The following is a 17,522-nucleotide window of genomic DNA, read 5'->3' as shown; positions in this document are numbered from 1 at the left end:
ATTATTTACCTGTGGAATTTCTGTTGAAATGCTAAAGCATGTGCTGGCTCCTTAAATTTTGCTATGGCCTTCCGTTGTTGAGGAAGCATCTGTAAACTCTGCAGAGACAAAAAGCAAAAGCATATTTTTAAGATTATCTTAAAGTTCCACTTAAAACCCCCCTCATTTTGCACCAAACTGATGGAAATTCTGTCATATTTCTTTTTTCTTATTGGTGTCCAGGGAATGGAAAGAGACTTCTGAGACTGCAGTCAGGGACGCAGCTGAAGGTGTTTGAGCTGTTGCACTAAGCAACTGTACCAACTGGAAACTCCAGACCATCACACTTTGAGCAAAAGGCAACAGCTCCTCAATTCTACCTACACAGATGACCCAAACCCTGCAGCCAAACTCACACCAACTGAGTAAGAAACATTCCACTGGGCAGAGCTCAAATTCACACACGAGCACCTGGAGTCATTCTCCTGATGTACATTAAAGGGTCAAGGCTTTCCACAAGTCAAACAGGGCAGAATCAGGAAAAAGAAGTGGTAGTTTTGATCTCTAGATTGCATATCCTTACACCGCTTGACCATTAACAAGTGGTTAGCTTTTGACAGACACTAACCACCATGAAACCTTGAACCACCATGAAAATGGCTTAGGTCACCACTTCCAAATCCTCCTAGTAATGGGAAACCATGTCACACACATCTACCCAGGCAAGTCCATCTGATATGTGCTTCCCATACCATGAGAGCAGCATTTCACAATGCTACAACTATCAAAAAACCCCCCTGTATAGTATTGACCACTCCTCAGCCTTGGCTTTGGAGAATTCATGTCCTTGCTCCCTGCTGCATCAAGAAGCCCAGGTGATGCCAAGATGATCTCAGAGAGCAGCTCTGTGGCCTTGGTAATGAAAACTTATCAAACTTACTACGATTAAAGTTGATGCTTTGAGTTAGCACTTTAGGTATAACAGCATATTTTTCAAAAAGACATTTAACAAATTCAAGACGAAGTTTTACACATCAAGTAGGTACACACCCAATAATCAATGTGAACATGCAACAAGTATTCAGCATCGCAGAATATTCACGATAGAAATACTACGATCTTGTCATTCCACTGCCTGTGAACACAGGCCACAGAGATTTCACAGTAACTAGGTTAAAACCGATCTTCTGAAGGCTTCAATTATAATTTTAAAGCTCCATGCCATGGCGATTATGGTGAGTATCTCACAGCAGGTTTTGCATGTTTAATGGCCTATGCTGCAGCACATTCATTCCAACTGTTCTTATGGCTCTGGCTGCAGAATTAAAGAACTACTAATATTCTTCTTTCCTGTGTGTAAGTATCTACATAAAGCCAACCTAGTTTTGTACTGAGCTTATATATATTTATATATACTTACACACACATATGTATGTATATAGGAATCTTAAAGCTTTTCTAGATTCCATTGTAACCTCCTGATGGATAAATAGAAACATAATTCTCTGCTCCTGCATCTCTCCTGCAACACAGCAGCATCCCCCTACATTTGGATGATTCCAGCACTATGACGGTCAGTCTCCAGGATTTTGAACTTCACCTGCAAAAATTCCGTATCATCTAGACTATTAAAAAAGTACCACATATCTTTAGAAAAACAACTCTTCCTTGGGAAACCACTTACAACCGCACTCACTGATACATTTCAATGGGTGACATACTTTGAGATCTTTCAGTGAAAGAATTTTTAATCTAACTAATGCGTTCCCTGTTCATTCAACCTAATGCACCATTTTAAGCAAGATGTCAAATTCCTAGCTTAAGTTTGCTACTAAAATTGCCTACTTACATCTTTTTGAACAGGTAAGACTCAAATTGGTAAGCTGCTTATTTAACAAGAACCATGGCACCTGATAAGTTATATTTCTTTGTATCTAAGCCTGACAATTCAGCTCTAAGCTCTTTCTATAACCTATCTACCTGTAATTTTGAAGTAATTAATTTTGGCAGTAGTTACCTTGCACCTTACAGCTGATGAGAAACTTCCCTCTCACCAGGAAAATTACAGAAGTTTAATGCTTCCATCACTCCTGTGATTTCAAAGTGAAAACCGAGGAAAAGTTAAAAGGATGAAAGCTGAAAAGGGACTTTTTACAAGGGCACATAGGGCTAGGACAAGGGGGAATGACTTTAAACTGAAAGGGGGCAGATTTAGTTTAGGTATTAGGAAAAAAATCTTCCCTGTGAGGGTGGTGAGGCACTGGCACAGGTTGCCCAGAGAAGCTGTGGCTGCCCCATCCCCAGCAGTGTTCAAGGCCAGGTTGGATGGGCCTTTGAGCAACTGGTCTAAGTGCCTCACTGGTTGAAACTAGATGATCTTTAAGGTCCCTTCCAACACAAACCATTGATTCAGTAAACCTGATAAGCAACAGCAGGTTAATCTGTGCTGTATAGTTTCTGGAAATGTAGTTTTTTCCATGATGAAAAGATATAGTTAAGTCACTGCAACTTTTTAGTTTCTGGGCTTGTAGGAATGCGATTTAGCTTTAGAAAGAGAAAACAGTTGGTAGATGTTTGTTTTTCATCCTTTTTTCAAGACTTGCATTTTTTTCAATCTGAAAGTTCTTGACAAGGTTAAGCACATTTGACCAACAAGAATACAGTCAGGCTGCAGAAAATGCCTATGAAAGTCCCTGCATAAAGCTCATTTCTCCTGGATGTTATCTGCTGGAGTAGGTGAAGGAGTTGTTGAAGCTTGTGTGCTCCTCCTTTACTGATGTCACTTTATCATGATTTACAGAACTGTATCTAATGCACATTCTCTTGACACTGCTTTTCCGGATAGAAAAAAACTAAGGACTAAATAAGTCCTATCACTGAGTTTTGAAGACTAAGAATTAATCACAGCCATTAAATAAGATTTAGAAACAAGAAACTTCTGACAGTTAGGGAAAATCTCTGAATTGTGATTAAAAAAAGAGAACAAAAAACAAAAGAGAAGTAAATCTGTTCCTTTCAAGGAACTTGACACTTTTAATATGAGAAAAGCTGTTTGAATCACTGAAAGGATGAGTATTTCAGAGAACAGAAGAGCTGGAAAAGAACCCAGGGACATATCCCTTCAGCTGTAGCCTGAATGTCCTGCTGTCACCTGCTTCTCTCCCCATTACTGAACCATCTCCAGCCCTCTTGCTGACAATCAACCCTCACAATGTCAGGTCTCACTCAACCACAGGAGATTCTCCCAATGCTTTATTGTCCAGACCCATGCTGTGATCAGTTGAAGAAGAGAATCTACATTCAGTGACTTTTTCCACAAGAATTGAGCTATTATTGCATTAATGTTCTTGAGATGCATAAAGCAAAATTTGATTTTGCAGTTTATACATCCATAATGAAAAATTAATAAAAGTAATTAGCGTATAAAATTGACTAAAGGAAGACATTCTGGTATAGTACAGACTTACTAATGAAATTAGCTGAAGTATCTAAATATCATTATAGACAACTTATTTATACTTTCATACAAATTAATAAAGTTTATTGGCTGACTAGCTTGAGTATTATATCACAGCCTGTTCTTACGTTGTTTTATTGCCTTATTTTTCAAAGAAAAAAAAAGGCAATTAAAACACTAAATATATTATAATTTTAATGCTCAGTTGCTTTGGCAACAAGACATCAATTCTTGGATAAGTCTATTGAAAAACATTTTTATCAGATTTAATTTCACTTGTCAATACAGACAACTGTGGAAATAAAAAGCCAACCCATCTGATCCTTCGCTGAACTGCCCGAACACCTTCAATTACACAACCCAGGAGTAAGGCAATAACTTCTAGCATCAGGGTCTTCTCAACTACTGCAGTTACATGTGCCTATGCTTTAACCAGAAAGAGAATTAAGCACTGCAAAAAGAAAGGATGAACTAATGCTACACAAATGATACTTCTCCAGTTGGAAACTGTCTGAAAAATGTTAATTCAAATGGTTTGAAAACAAATTCTCAGCCTCCACTGCATTTAAACTATGGTAGTGGAAATGGTGCACAATCACTCCATGTTTGTTTAGGTGTATTAGGTATATATACCTTACTTAGGTATTAAAAAAAAAAATAAATTCAGGTTTTGCCATGCAAACCCAATACACATTCTGAAAAAGTACTTCAGTGTGTTGGTTTTAGACCAGAGGCAGTACCACAAAGAAGCTAAGAGCATCAGAAGGGTCTTCAACATAGTACTAATGACAGCTGTTCTCTCATTTTCAAATAGCACATAGTACTAACATAATCCTTAGTCTTATGATCTCCAGTGATAAAAATATGAGTCTATCTTTCCCAAAGTATCATGGCTCATTAGGAATTTGATCTGAATTTAGTATTATTCTGTAACCTACTGATTTTGAAAGGCCAGGGGAGGCAGGAAACAACCAGCCACGCAGCACTGCCTCTGGAGACAGGCTGGTTTTACTGGGCAATACTTGACCTCCTATTTAATGAGAGGACATGCATGTTTCCTCCACAGGAGCTTTCCCCGTTGTCACACCGCACTCCACTAGAATTGCCTTCTATCATGAATTCCTAAGTTGAAACATCACAATCCTCCCAAACGTCACAGCTCTGAGAAAACAACTTCATTCACATTTCTCTTTAAGTTGACCTAGTAAGATGTTCACCAGAGGATGAAAACCCCTTCCCGGATCCACTCAGGTGTAAAGGATTGACAATACATACAATAACTTCCAAGGGATTTCAAACGACTGCTTACAGATTTGGATGTACAGATCTACCGCACAGAATTTCCTGGGACCAACCTGAGATCTGAGGTATTCTTGGCATGTTCCCATTTGACTCTGTATTCCAGAGATTATATTCTGACACATTCCCAGCATCAAAAATAAAAATCTAGTTGAGGCTAAGGAGGAGTATTTTATACGGAAAGGATTTAGGCAGCATAGAGCTCATGCTGACTTGATTATCTCCCTTTTCTGCTTCCTTAGGCACCACCATGGGAAGATGCATACCTTGTATTGAGTAGATAATGCCATAAAACCAGTATTTCATGATCACTCATGTTTTTTGATTGAGAGTTTGCCTACAAACTCTTTTAAAACATACTATTTAATTCAACAACTTAAAAAAATTAAACAGGGGCTCTGGCTTTTTCTGCAACTGAACTATTAGCAGTGGCTAAAGCATGAATATCATAAAAGGACTACTCCCTCTGCAGACATTTCTTCAGGTCTGCAGACACTGCCCTCAAATTCCTCCTTTACAAAAGCTCTGTAATTAAATCTACACTTTTACAATATTCAATGATTCTATGATATCAGTGAAAATAATACTGAAATAGCCTGTATGATAGTAGCAGCACAATAATCTCTAGTTAAGTTTTGCTTCAAAACAAAGAGCCTTGAGACAAGCAGCAGGACATCCATGAGTAGAAAGCAAGAGATCGCTTGCAGAGAACAAACATCTTTGACACCAAAACTCTCAGAGGTTACACAGACAAGTTAAAAGGGAGATAACAGAGCAGATAACAGAGCACTGGGAGATGGAAACCAAGCAGGCAGGAGTGAGACAGGACCAAGCACTCATTTCAATTCTAGGAGACATATGAGAAATAAAAGTTTCCTCATTTACTCAATTTCTTTCACTAAAGTAAATGGACTACCTAACGGACTGCAAATTCAGTTCACCGGTGAGTTTGGGATTAGCAGTGGCAGTCCATACAAAGCTGCTAAAAAGGGTCTATGCAGAAACTGTAAACTTTTCTAACCAACATCATCTCCAGTGTGTGATCCAACCTGCTCTGCAACAAGTCAAACAGCAGCATGGCAGGCACTTCCTAAAAAGAAAGATCAGATTCTATTTATTGTTCCCTCCCATCAATAAATGCTGACACATTTTTATTATCCCCGCAGTCTCCTGACACCTGAAGCATCCTTCCTGGGAGCGATACTTCCTAGTCATTTCCAACAGGCACAGAGGCTGGGACAGAATGTATTTATTTTATCCTCAGCTGTTGCAAATGATCTCTTCCACCTTCTGTCCCTCCCTCCTGCTTTGCTGCCACTTTTGACTTCATACTTTAAAAGTGCTCAGCTTTCCATCTCTGTATGCAAGATGAGGGGAGAAGAAAGGATCTCCTTCTCTCATTGAGATGGGCATCTGTAGCTCACATACTGCTCCAGAGCAGGGCTGAACTGGACAGGCTCATGATAGAGCTTCTCTTCTCTTCCCACAGCCCCAGGAATGGAGCAGGACCACCCACAGCTTCTGCAACAGCTGAAAATGTTTTTACAGGTGGGAAGACTACACAGGTCGCCACACCAGCTCTGTGCACCTCGTGTGCCACATCACACGGAGAACCACCCTGCTGACCTGCAAGGGCGCTCATGTCTTGGGAGTACTCATCCATGTGTGCTTGTCATTTCCACTGCTAAGTCTTGAAACTAAATTCAGCAATTTGAATAGTGTCAGCGCAGATAGCTGCCTTTACCCTAACTGAGCACTAGGTAGCGCTGTCTCACTAAGAAAGCAAAGAGAAACACACCAACACAGGAATTGTTTTTCCGTCTTAAGACCAGAAAAGAAATGACAACATCATCAGAGCCAAACTTGTACTTGTAAAACTACTCAAAATACACCTACAGTTGCAACATTCTCATCAACTCTGATACACAACAGTGGAGTGGGTTTTTTTTAGTATTTCTCCCTCCCTCCCTTTTTTTTAACATTAGAATTTGTAATCTTAAATCTTCACAGAGCAATACTGAGATTTTTGTGCTGATGTTGTATGTTTGCAACCACTTCATGTAAGAACATACAATTAAAGATGATGATGGAACACCTCCACAGAATGATCACTCAGTACTCAAATTATCTGGAGGTCTAGTAAGTGATCCCCTGTATCTGTCACCATCCTAAAAAAAATATGAAGGTGGAAATAACTAGCTGAACACTCCAGAGACAGTATAAACATTAAAACCAGATTTAAGAGCTCCAAAAGAATGCACTGTGTTTTTCCTGACCTTTGCAACCCATTAGTAATCTAGTTCAGCAAGTGGTTCTGAATGGATGTGTACTGAATGTTACTGCTCTAGCACAGTCCCCAGGAGGCTCCATTTTGGTGATGTGCTCAGAAATCTTCTGTACTTTTCAACACTTTGGAATACATAATTTCATTTATAGCATGTAATTATTTTAGCTTGAGCACTCTGATTTTACTGAAGGTACATTATTTGTACCTGAAAGCTTATCCTCTCCAGAAAAGAGTCTGACAGCAAACTGTATGCTTAAAGGAAGCAGTTTTCCTGCTAATTTAATCATATTTGAGCTGTAAAATGCAGCTATGAATCAGGGGCTGTTCCTGGAGCCCCAAAGATTTTTCTTCTATTCAGTATCTCAAGAATCTTAATGGTATTTTATTCTCCTATGTTAATAACAGAGCAGCTTTAATGAAGCAAGGATGAGAACTAAAGAGTCTTTAGTGATTAGGCAATAAAGGGTATTTCAAAGGTCATACATGGGAAAAGATAATTTTCTCCATTTCTAGGGTATGGAGGGGAAAAAATGCTGAACCACCAACTTCAACTGTAGAAGTCTCCTTCATCTTCTCTTATGCACGCCCAGCTATTCCCAAACCCTGGCTCACAGAACCACCACCTCAATGCAAGCTGATGGCAAAACTAGAAGCATTGAACATTATGAATTGAGAAGAGTTTTTAAATTCCCATTTTCAAGGCTTGTGCAAGGTACTTGCAGCTCAATAATGATACTGATATGAAAAAGCTAAAATACAAACCCAACCCTTTTGTACCCAGAAAAACAAAGTAATCTCATCCTCCCCTATTCACTCCATTGATAATGGAGTGACTTTCTTCATAAATATGTTAAAACTTTCTGTTACAGAATCATAGAACGGTTTGGGTAGGAAGAAACCTTAAAGATCTAGTTCCAACCCTCCTGCCATAGGCAGGGAGACCTTAAATAGACCAGGTTGCTCCAAGCCCCGTCCAACCTGGCCTTGAACACTGCCAGGAATTGGGCAGCCACAGCTTCTCTGGGCAACCTGTGCCAGCGCCTCACCACCCTCATAGGGAAGAATTTTTTCCTAATGTCTTATCTAAATCTAACCCCTTTCAGTTTAAAGTCATTCCCCTACATGCCTGTCACTACATGCCCCTGTAAAAAGTCCTCTTCCCGAGAAAACACATGCAGGATTAAGCACACTGCAACAAAATTGGGAGCCAAACTATGCATTTGAAAATAGGAGCTGGTGTGGGATCAATGGCTCTGCAGCAAAAATTGATACATGAGGCAACACTTTCGCTTTTGATTTTTGAGTTGCATTTGCACGTCACTTTGAAGCAAGATGCTTGCCTACCATTAAAGATGCATGTCCTACCAGGTTGGACCAGATGATCCTTAAGGTCCCTTCCAACCTGGTATTCTATGATTCCTACAGTTTGGGAACCTTTGTCTTTAACCAGGGATTGGAGTGCTGGATAATCAGAATGTGTCATTTCAAAACAATATCCAGGCAAGAAGATAACTCCTTAAATTTTGATTCAGATTTGAAATTTCTTTTTAAATTGCAAAAAATAAGCATGAATTTGACACACTTGAAATTCAAGTGCAGAATTAGCAAAAAGGCCTTCTGCACTGTTAGCTAACTTCAAACATCTCTTTTAAAGTACTACTTTGAGATCTCTGATAAGGTGAAAATGATGATTTAGAAATCCTAATTTCTGAAGGTACAGCTGATGCTGCTGCAAGACTACAAGTTCTGTAGGGCACAGGGATGTATCAAATCCTACTACAAAATGAGTTACTGTTTTTTATCTCTAAGTATATCCTTCTAAATTGATCTGTGACATTGAATTGAGAGACCAGAGTTTGGAGTCTGCTATGAAACAGCAAGTACTGAATAAATTTTTTAGCACATTCTCAATAACTTCTCTCAACTGTGAGTATCTCCTAGCAGGGTTTCTATTAATCTCCTCCTAAAATTCTCATGCAAGATTTAGCAAGTAAACACTGAATAAATGTGCTTTAGAACTGTATGAATAATTTCCTAGAGTACCACAGAACATGAAGGCACAAAGTATGTTGTGAGAGTATTTTTGCTTTCACAAACAAATTAAACCTCTCTGAATTGACGACATAAATAATTCAGCATTATTCCATTTACTAAATTGGGAAGAAGTGAGGCAGAGTGTACATCCTTAGGAGAGCACTGTGTTTTGCAAGAAAGAGATGATCCCACTAACAAAGAAGTCTCCCAGAATACCACCAATTCATGCATTGCGTTTGTCTGGAAATGTTCATCCTGTCAAAAGGAGCACTCCAAACTGAAAATATCAAGGAAAAAATTCTCCTCATCTGTATGTTCCTTTATTTATTGACTGGTATTTTCAAATGCACTAACAATAAGTCAGACAGGGCCTCCTAAGCCCTTCAGCGCTTTGAAAACCTCCTGTTTTCTTAAAGTCAGTTTAACTGATACATCATTTCCAGGAGGCAGTTTGCGAACAGAAGCTTCACAGGAGATATATCAGTGTGTGTGTTTGTGTCATTGCCTTGCTCACAGGCCCCTTCTAAAGAGAATCCTCTATAAAAATGAAGGATAAATAACATCCTTCAAATAGACTGCGTTTTCATCTGAAAAAGTAAATGGTGCTACATGGTACAAAATCTCCACTGGGTAGGGCTCATTAAGTGCTCTTACCCCAGGACTGCAATGACAGGAAAAGGTAAATGTCAAAAAAAAAGAGGGTAGGTGCAAGTCAACAATAAAGACAAGGACAGCAACCAAAAATATGCTTTGATACGATGGTTTGGCTTTAATAACCTCACAGAATGGACAGACTTGTATTGTTTAAGAAAATATGGGAGACAGCACAGGAACTCCAAAATGAAGGAGACTCTTGCAGCAGGAATGTGAGGGTTAGCAAAATCCTACCGTACCTCCTGTGCTGCAATATCATCATGTGCTTGTCTTTGCTACCAGGTGTAGCATGTGTGGATAGGGGTGCCTTCAAACATAAATTACCAATAAACACACATTGTATTTAATGTCAGGGAATTAATTGAGCTTTCTGGAATGAAAGCCTTTTGGCACAAAAATGATAAACCGAGGTTGACCTACCTGAATGGGTCCCACTGACATCAGCAGGTTTTTCAGTTGGACATCAGTAGTTGATGAAGAAAGCCCTTCAACTGACACAATACAGGGCTGAGGTTTGCACTCCACCACTCGCAAGTTCTGTTTATTTGGCATCAAGCGTCCTCGGCCCATCTGGCCTGCTACTCCTCTGCCTCTGCCATGCATAATGACCTGCCAACAACAAAAGTAACAGTATTTTGATTTACTTACCTAGAGCTTCTGCTCACCGCATTTGACAGGTGATACAAAAGTTGGCGATTTACTTAAAGACTTGATTAAGAACACGGTGATGTAAAACAGCTTGTTGCTGTTCGCTGATATGAAAGGCCACTTATTAAAATATTCACCCACTGCTTATACAAACCTCTTTTAGAAGGATAGCAAGCTGTGTATTGAGTTATATATATTGCATTGAGGCTAAAAGCCTCAGCTTTACCACAGATCAACAAAGCAGTGGAGTTTCTCGGACCAAAATACGTAACTTAATTTTCAACACTGACCACACTAGCAGGATGTGTTCAGCTCCCATATTTTAAGTCTGGACAAAAAACCCCATGAGTCATCTCTCTCCTTTTTCTCTTTTCAACCTACAGGTAAATTTAATGTACCCACCAGACCAGCAAACTGATTCAAGGGCCTGCAGTCTCTGTTGCTACCAACTCTTGGTCTGTTATCAGGATGGAACACCTGCATATGCTAAATAATTTTAAAACAATTTTCCAAAGTTCCTTTCCCCCAAATCCTATAGGATCTGGCACCACCGTATGCTCTGGAGGTGGAAATGTGTGGATTTAACTCTTGTAAACGAAAGGTTGAACAGCTGGAGAGAGGTTAAATAACAATGAAACAGAGTAACAAACATGAAACAGAGTTAACGCTTAACATTGAGTTAACACTTAACATGGTTTCTCCATTCCTACTCGGAAGGCCTATGGAGGGTAACAACTTTTCACACACCTCCACATCAGCAAGGAAACTTAATCCTTACATGAAGCAGGAAGATTATGGCCAACAGTTCAAAAACAAGAAATTAACTTTGAAATCAAAGCACCAGCTATTTTCAGGGAGCATGCTGGTTTGCAAATACAGAGAAGGCACAGGCCACTGCCACCCCAACCCTCCTCCCAGTGCATGACCAGTGCAAAAATCAAGTTACAACATTACCAACTGTTTTGAGCAATATAAACTTTGAGGATCGACCAAAGAGCATCCTGAAACAGTTGCTGTGCACTCCTATGTATGCCGGAAACAGCCGGAATAAAAGCTTAAGCACAACTTCAGAAAAATCATGGTTTTAAAGACAGAAAACACACTGGATACCATCTCCTACAGCAGCTATCTTGGGATGCACACATTTTCCCCCACGGACTACTGTGCTGGCCAGGAAGTCAGCAGATGAAACAACCTACAGGCATCACCAGCCTGTACTGGGTACAAACAGGTCTCTCTAGATTAAAAGCTTGATGTGCAATTATGCATCTCCTGGGTCAGGCAGCCCCGTGCTAGCAATTGACAAACAGGATGCTATTAATAGAGCAACACAGCTAGACAGTAAAATTTCTAGCAGCAATATGTATCTAAAAATCACCTTTTTAGGTTGATGGATTCCCTGGATGTTTTTGACTCCTTGAGGAGCTGTTGAATGGATCTGTGCCTGCTGCTGCTCTTGGTGCTGCTGCTGTTGCATTCCTTTTGTCAATGTGACCTTCCGCACTGGCTGCTGTTTCGGCTCCAGGAGTTGTTGAGGCCGCTGGGGCTGGCCCTCTGGGTGAAAAAAGCCAGCATCATCTCCCCCCTGCTGAAATCAACAACACAACAGGCGGCTCAATGTCCAGGCACTGCAAACCCTCGCCCTGAGCAGCCTCCTGCCCCATCCAGCTCACTCGGTGCACAGAGAACGCCCAGCAGTTTGCCTGCTAAAGCAAACTGGCAAGCATGGCAGGCACGGGCAAGGGCTCTGCCTGGGAAGTGTGCTCCAGCCTAAAATAAATCCAGGGTATCTGGAGAACGGTTTACTTTGTTCAGGCTTTATTAAAATTACAATGGTAAATAATGTCTTTTCATACACAAAGTAGCAAGGTGTTTTCACTTCTCTTTCCAAATAACTTTTCCTTCCAGGGTTACATGTAAACTATGAGTGTGCATTATTTTTTCATTACTATTATTTTTTTAGTACTATTATTTTTTAGAGAGACATACACATTGCAGAAGGAGCAAAGAACTGTGAAGGCTGGAAAAACCAGGTAAACACTCTGCTCATCTTTAAAACTTCAACCTCTCTTTAGTTAATGGTATTTATTTTGGAGCACATACTTTTCCTGCACTTCTACACCAGCAGCCTTTTAAGCAGTCTCCTTCCTCACACACTGTCTGTACTTGGAACAGTTTTTCCCTAAGGTTGTTTTGTTTTTCTTTGTTTTCTAAAGCTCTTATTATAGATATTTATAACCACAAACACAACAAAACACCACCTCAGTGCTTCTCTCATCCAATGTAGCTCTTTCCAGTACACCCCTCAGTGCAATCAGGCAGAGTAAAAGCATAAGCTGAAAGCACTAAGAGAAAAATGATTCCCTTCCACTGCCTCTACCCAAACAGTTCAGTTTTTATTACAGACTGGTGATTCTTGAATCTGTATCCTGCTGTCTAGATCAGATCAATCCCTGAAAAACACCACATGGAGCAAGAGACAGCAGAGCCTGACAAAAGATCAGGTATTTTTGCATCTGTAAAGCACATCATATTATTGCATGGTTTCAAGAGCACATCTATACCTTGACTGGACTCCAACTTTAGAACCCAAATACTAGCAAAGCTCATATTTGCTGGGGGAAGGCTTCGTTTAAGTCCCTAACCAACCTCAAGAAACCCTGCAAAAGTTCTCAAAGAGAAAGCATGTCTAAACAGAGGGGGAGGGGGGAAAGAGGAATTATAAAAGCATCTTTCTTTACACAGGGTTATTTTCCCCTTTTCCTTAAATATTCACAAGTCAAAACTCCCTTTACATGCGTAAAATATCTCATGGACCAGAGGGTTTCATACTAACTGGCACGTTTCTTGCGGGTAAGGAGACAAAATACAAGGCTGCAAAAGGAACAGATTTACTGTCTAAGAGCAAGATTATCTTGATTGAGAATAAAAATCATTACACTTCTACCGCGATTAAACAAAAGCAAAAGAAACACTGAAGATTGGTTACTAAGTCTCTTCACTATCATTTGAAGAGAAATAGTCCAGTACAGTTAATATGTACGTTTGCAAGTTCACTAGTTCATAATTTACACCCCTAAATCAAGTCCTTGGTATTATCGAATACATGCAGGTAACAACTTCAAGAACTCAACTACTTAAATCCCAGAGAAATGAGCTTCATCACATCCTTGCACTGTCTACACTACAAAAACACAATCTGGAAAATCTTGAAGCTCTTCCCACTTAAGGGTTTTCAATCACAGTGTCCAAAGTGAGAAAGCATCCAGTTTTTCCACTTCTAAGCACATATGTTTTTTTTTCTCTACTAAACTGAATGGCTCCGTGGCTTTCCAGAAAATGCAATATATAAACCTTTGAGAGCAGTAACTAGAGAGAAATTAGAGTCTCTCTCTTTAATTACTGCTCAAAACCACAACAGCAACAGCTCTCCTCCTCACCCGAAAAACCCAAATGTACGCACGCAAACAAAACCTTACCAGGAAACCAGCATTAAATCCTCATTTCAGTATTAGTTTCAATATCAGCATCACCGTAAGCCCTATGCCCTGATGAAATAATTTCTTTTATTCCACTCTACAGCAGCTGGAAGATGATGAAACTAACAGGAACAAAAAAGATTCTAGGAGGAATTTAAACGCAATAATTGGGAGTTTAAAATCTAATCTCTGCTAACTGCCTGCTGTGAAAAACAACCATAAATACTTGCAATCGTTTTTTTCCAAAGCAAAAAGCAAAAGCGATCCCAGCACATAGGAAGAGCATCTGAAAGCGAAGCCCTCAGGTACAAAACTCATCCAACACGCTCATTACCGTAACTTCAAAAGCAAACAATCACTTCCCATAAAAGGCTAGGATGGCCAACAACCACCCAATATTTAACTACCAAGCCCAATTAGCACCAAATAAAACTGTGTAGGTTAAACACACAGAGTTGAAGATGTAACACACAATGGTGGTTCACACTGATGAAAAATTTGACAGGGATTGTTCCCTGCTGGGGTCTCAAATGCCACCTTTGGGCTTCACTGCTAGCATGATGCTCCGGCAAAAGTCAAAAGGTAGAAACATCTCCACACTTTTTGATGAATTAACACATTTCAGAAATAAGAAGACCTATGCAAAATAATAAATAAAGTCCACAGGGTAAGAAAAGGAGATGGAGTAAGGTCCTGCAACAAGAAGGAAAAAAGGGCAACTGTATTAAACCCTTTCTTTATACTACTGTTCTGAACATGCACTGCTTTTTGAGATGACTTGAAGAGGGGAAGCAGAGATGAACCTGCAGCACCACTTCGCAAGAGAGGTCCATGAGTTAGCGACTTGGTATTCAAGAACTAACAGTGCTCCCTGCAAGTCAGCAATACATTGCTTCCTGTTACAGGTAGCCCTGGCTTCAGCTAAAGACAAAATCTGGTGGTTTTCTTAAGAAAATGAAAACCAAATGTGACTCCTAGATCACTGTGTGCCTAAAAAGCAGAACAACACAGTCTCAGACAATGAATTTTAGAACCAATTCTTTTTTCACTGGTTAATATGCCAGTGCAAGATATGACAGTGCAACGACAAGCACTGTCTGATCCAAAATGAACAACTTACACAGTAGTATTTACTGGCAAATTAGACTCACCACCACCGTCATCCTTTAAACTTCTATGCAAGACAATTAGTGGCTTCTTCAGGCATGTCAATGGAGAAGAACTAAGTCAAGCAAACACTCACAAAGAGCTTTTAATGTCTGGACTTAAAAGATACAAAACCTCAGAACATTACATACAGGTCACACGTTCATATGAGATCATTAACATTCTGAAGAAAAGACATATGATAAAAGATGACTGTAAGGATGACCATTCATAACATTGACTCCTGATTTTCACTCATGAGGTATGCATAAGCTGGCACCCATAAAGCAAATCAAAACCCATGGCAAAGCTATAGGCAAGTAAGCGAACTGAAGCTGTATCGCAGAAGCTACCCAAAATGACATCTAAATCATAGAAGCTAAATTGCTAGCACCTATTCTACTTAAAACGTCTCAGTTTCAGATTGTCTGAAATCACCTTTTGCTTTCCCTAAAGACAATTTCAATATTGCTCATTTTTCATTAGCTTAGGTCACTGCCCTCCCCAAATGTAAACATGTAGCAACAGAAGAAGGTATTAAAATTTTCAGTCTTCTCTTGCCAAAATACATTTTAATTCGATTTTTTCTATAGCATGTTGACATGTACAGGACACCACTACATTTTTCAGAGATGCCTCTATTCATCATCATGGCCTGCCTCATACAATTTGATGCACAAAGTGCTGAAACCAGGTAGAATGCTTCTCAGTCCACCAGCAACACCTGCGATTGATTGAAACAAGCTCTGATTTCACACTGTAAATTTCCTCTAAAGTCCTCTGCAGAAAAGTGAATTTCCATTCTCTGTCTGCAAACCAATAAGGGAAGAATGTTCTTCTGTTATTGTCTACTGCTTAATTTCTCTATTACAAATTATTCTGACCTTCAAAGCTCTGAATTTCCAAGTTTTATAAAAGCTCTGCTTTCCCAACATACAGCCAGGAAAAGGTTCTCTTGAACGAAACTTTACCATTATTCAGTTAATTCTGGAGTAATGAAAATGCAGTCTTTAAAGTTGCAGGAGTCCTGTTCAGGGGAAAGTATAAAAACTATTTTTCAGATTTCAAGTACTGCAAGATTATTTGCAGTGCCAAAACAAGAAGTTAATTTCAAATACTGTGTGTAATTAAACAAAACTTAAAAGATCAAGGCAAAAGGGTTTATCTACATGGTGAATGGTTTTCAAAGCTCTACTGTGGAAGAATCTGTGCAGTTTGATCTGAAACTGCATTAACAAAATGGTCATGAATTTTAGAACTGATTCCCTCATACTTACCGAGGCTGCTTGTCATTAGTGAGACTCTCTCACTATACACAGTGTTGTGTTTTGAGAAACATAGACCATTCTGTCAAATATGAGATTACAAATTCTAAAAGCAGAATTTTTTGAGGGACTGCTTGAATTTAGCAAGCTGCAGCTCTCTACTCTATCATAATCATTATGACAGTTTTACAATGAAGATGAAGTTTATTTGCCACCAACATTAGCAGGACAAATTTATTTATAACAAATGCTTTAAAATGTACTGATAAAAATGCCTATTGATACTGTCAGAGCCGCTTGCAATTTGACAGATCAAATCTTATTTTCATTCTTAAACCCCATGAAGAAATGGTATCACCAACTTGCATTCTGTAGTGCGCAAATTGATTAATCCCCCTCTATAGAAATCTCAACTCTTGATTACACCTATCAGACGTTAAGCAGCATTATTCTAGAGTGACAACACTTGACAAATTCCCAAACCATTTTTCTCAGTCTTTGTGGCCCTGCTAGCTTGTATTAACCCTGATGAAAAATTAATTTTCCTTATCTTCTGCTAAACCCCAAAATCCAAATCCTCCAAACTGGCAACTCTTTCTGTAAAGGTATTATGAAAACCTCTAAAAGATTAATTGCATGTCTTCAGGTGACATTAAATTAATTTCTGTACTCGTGACAGACATTTGATACTCCGTACTGAGAGGACAGATAACATTGTCAGGATACACAGAAGGACAGTGGTGCAGTGTCCCAGGGCAGCCTCTTATGAATTCTCCTTTCGATAAGGCCATACTTCACTGTCATTGGCACTGTTAGTGATCTTGCAGCCCATAGACCTCACTGCACAGGTTTCTATTAACTACGACAATGCTGTGTCTATCCATGTAATCTTTATAAAGCTAATTCAAAATCACCCAATAGTAAAGGGATGCGCATGCTGGATAAAGCACTTAAAGGAAATAAACTCTGGTTGATTTGTGTAAAAAGAACAGAGAAGCAGAATGTTTTCATCTTCTCTTCGATGCGCTATAACTCAAATTCTCTGTAGCATGATGAAGGCTTACATCTTGCAGGGAAATCTCAATCCAAAAGTGTCTTGTAATTGATTTCCTTTAAGAAAGGAGAAACCCCTCATCTGTTACTAGTTTAAGTCAATATTTCTAGAAATGAGTACCTCTACAGTATCACAGTAGTTGGGGAAAAAAACCATCCTATAGCTTATTAAATTCATCTTCACTTCAAGGACAACAGAATCTACTACTCATCAGCTATAT

At 39.4% G+C, this 17,522-nt stretch overlaps 1 protein-coding gene across 5 annotated transcripts in view; it reads right to left on the bottom strand.

Moving 5' to 3' along the window:
* The window catches only part of RBM33 (RNA binding motif protein 33), a 103,806-nt gene that overhangs the window by 6,974 nt on the left and 79,310 nt on the right, over positions 1–17,522 (bottom strand). For 2 of the 5 annotated variants that reach the window (XM_030509446.1, XM_030509473.1), the window contains exons 16-18: positions 11,737–11,946; positions 10,131–10,319; positions 10–98 (exon numbers count right to left, since the gene is read on the bottom strand). In XM_030509446.1, coding sequence (XP_030365306.1) covers positions 10–98; positions 10,131–10,319; positions 11,737–11,946 — 488 coding nt within the window. Of the gene's footprint in view, positions 1–9; positions 99–9,248; positions 9,334–10,130; positions 10,320–11,736; positions 11,947–17,522 lie in introns of those variants that run through there. The other 3 variants (XM_030509455.1, XM_030509463.1, XM_030509478.1) reach the window with 3 other exon arrangements.

Source organism: Strigops habroptila, chromosome 1 (genome assembly GCF_004027225.2).
Source record: "Strigops habroptila isolate Jane chromosome 1, bStrHab1.2.pri, whole genome shotgun sequence".
NCBI lineage: Eukaryota > Metazoa > Chordata > Aves > Psittaciformes > Psittacidae > Strigops > Strigops habroptila.
The sequence above is the reverse complement of the archived record's forward strand: the minus strand, read 5'-3'. Positions and strand labels throughout refer to the sequence as shown.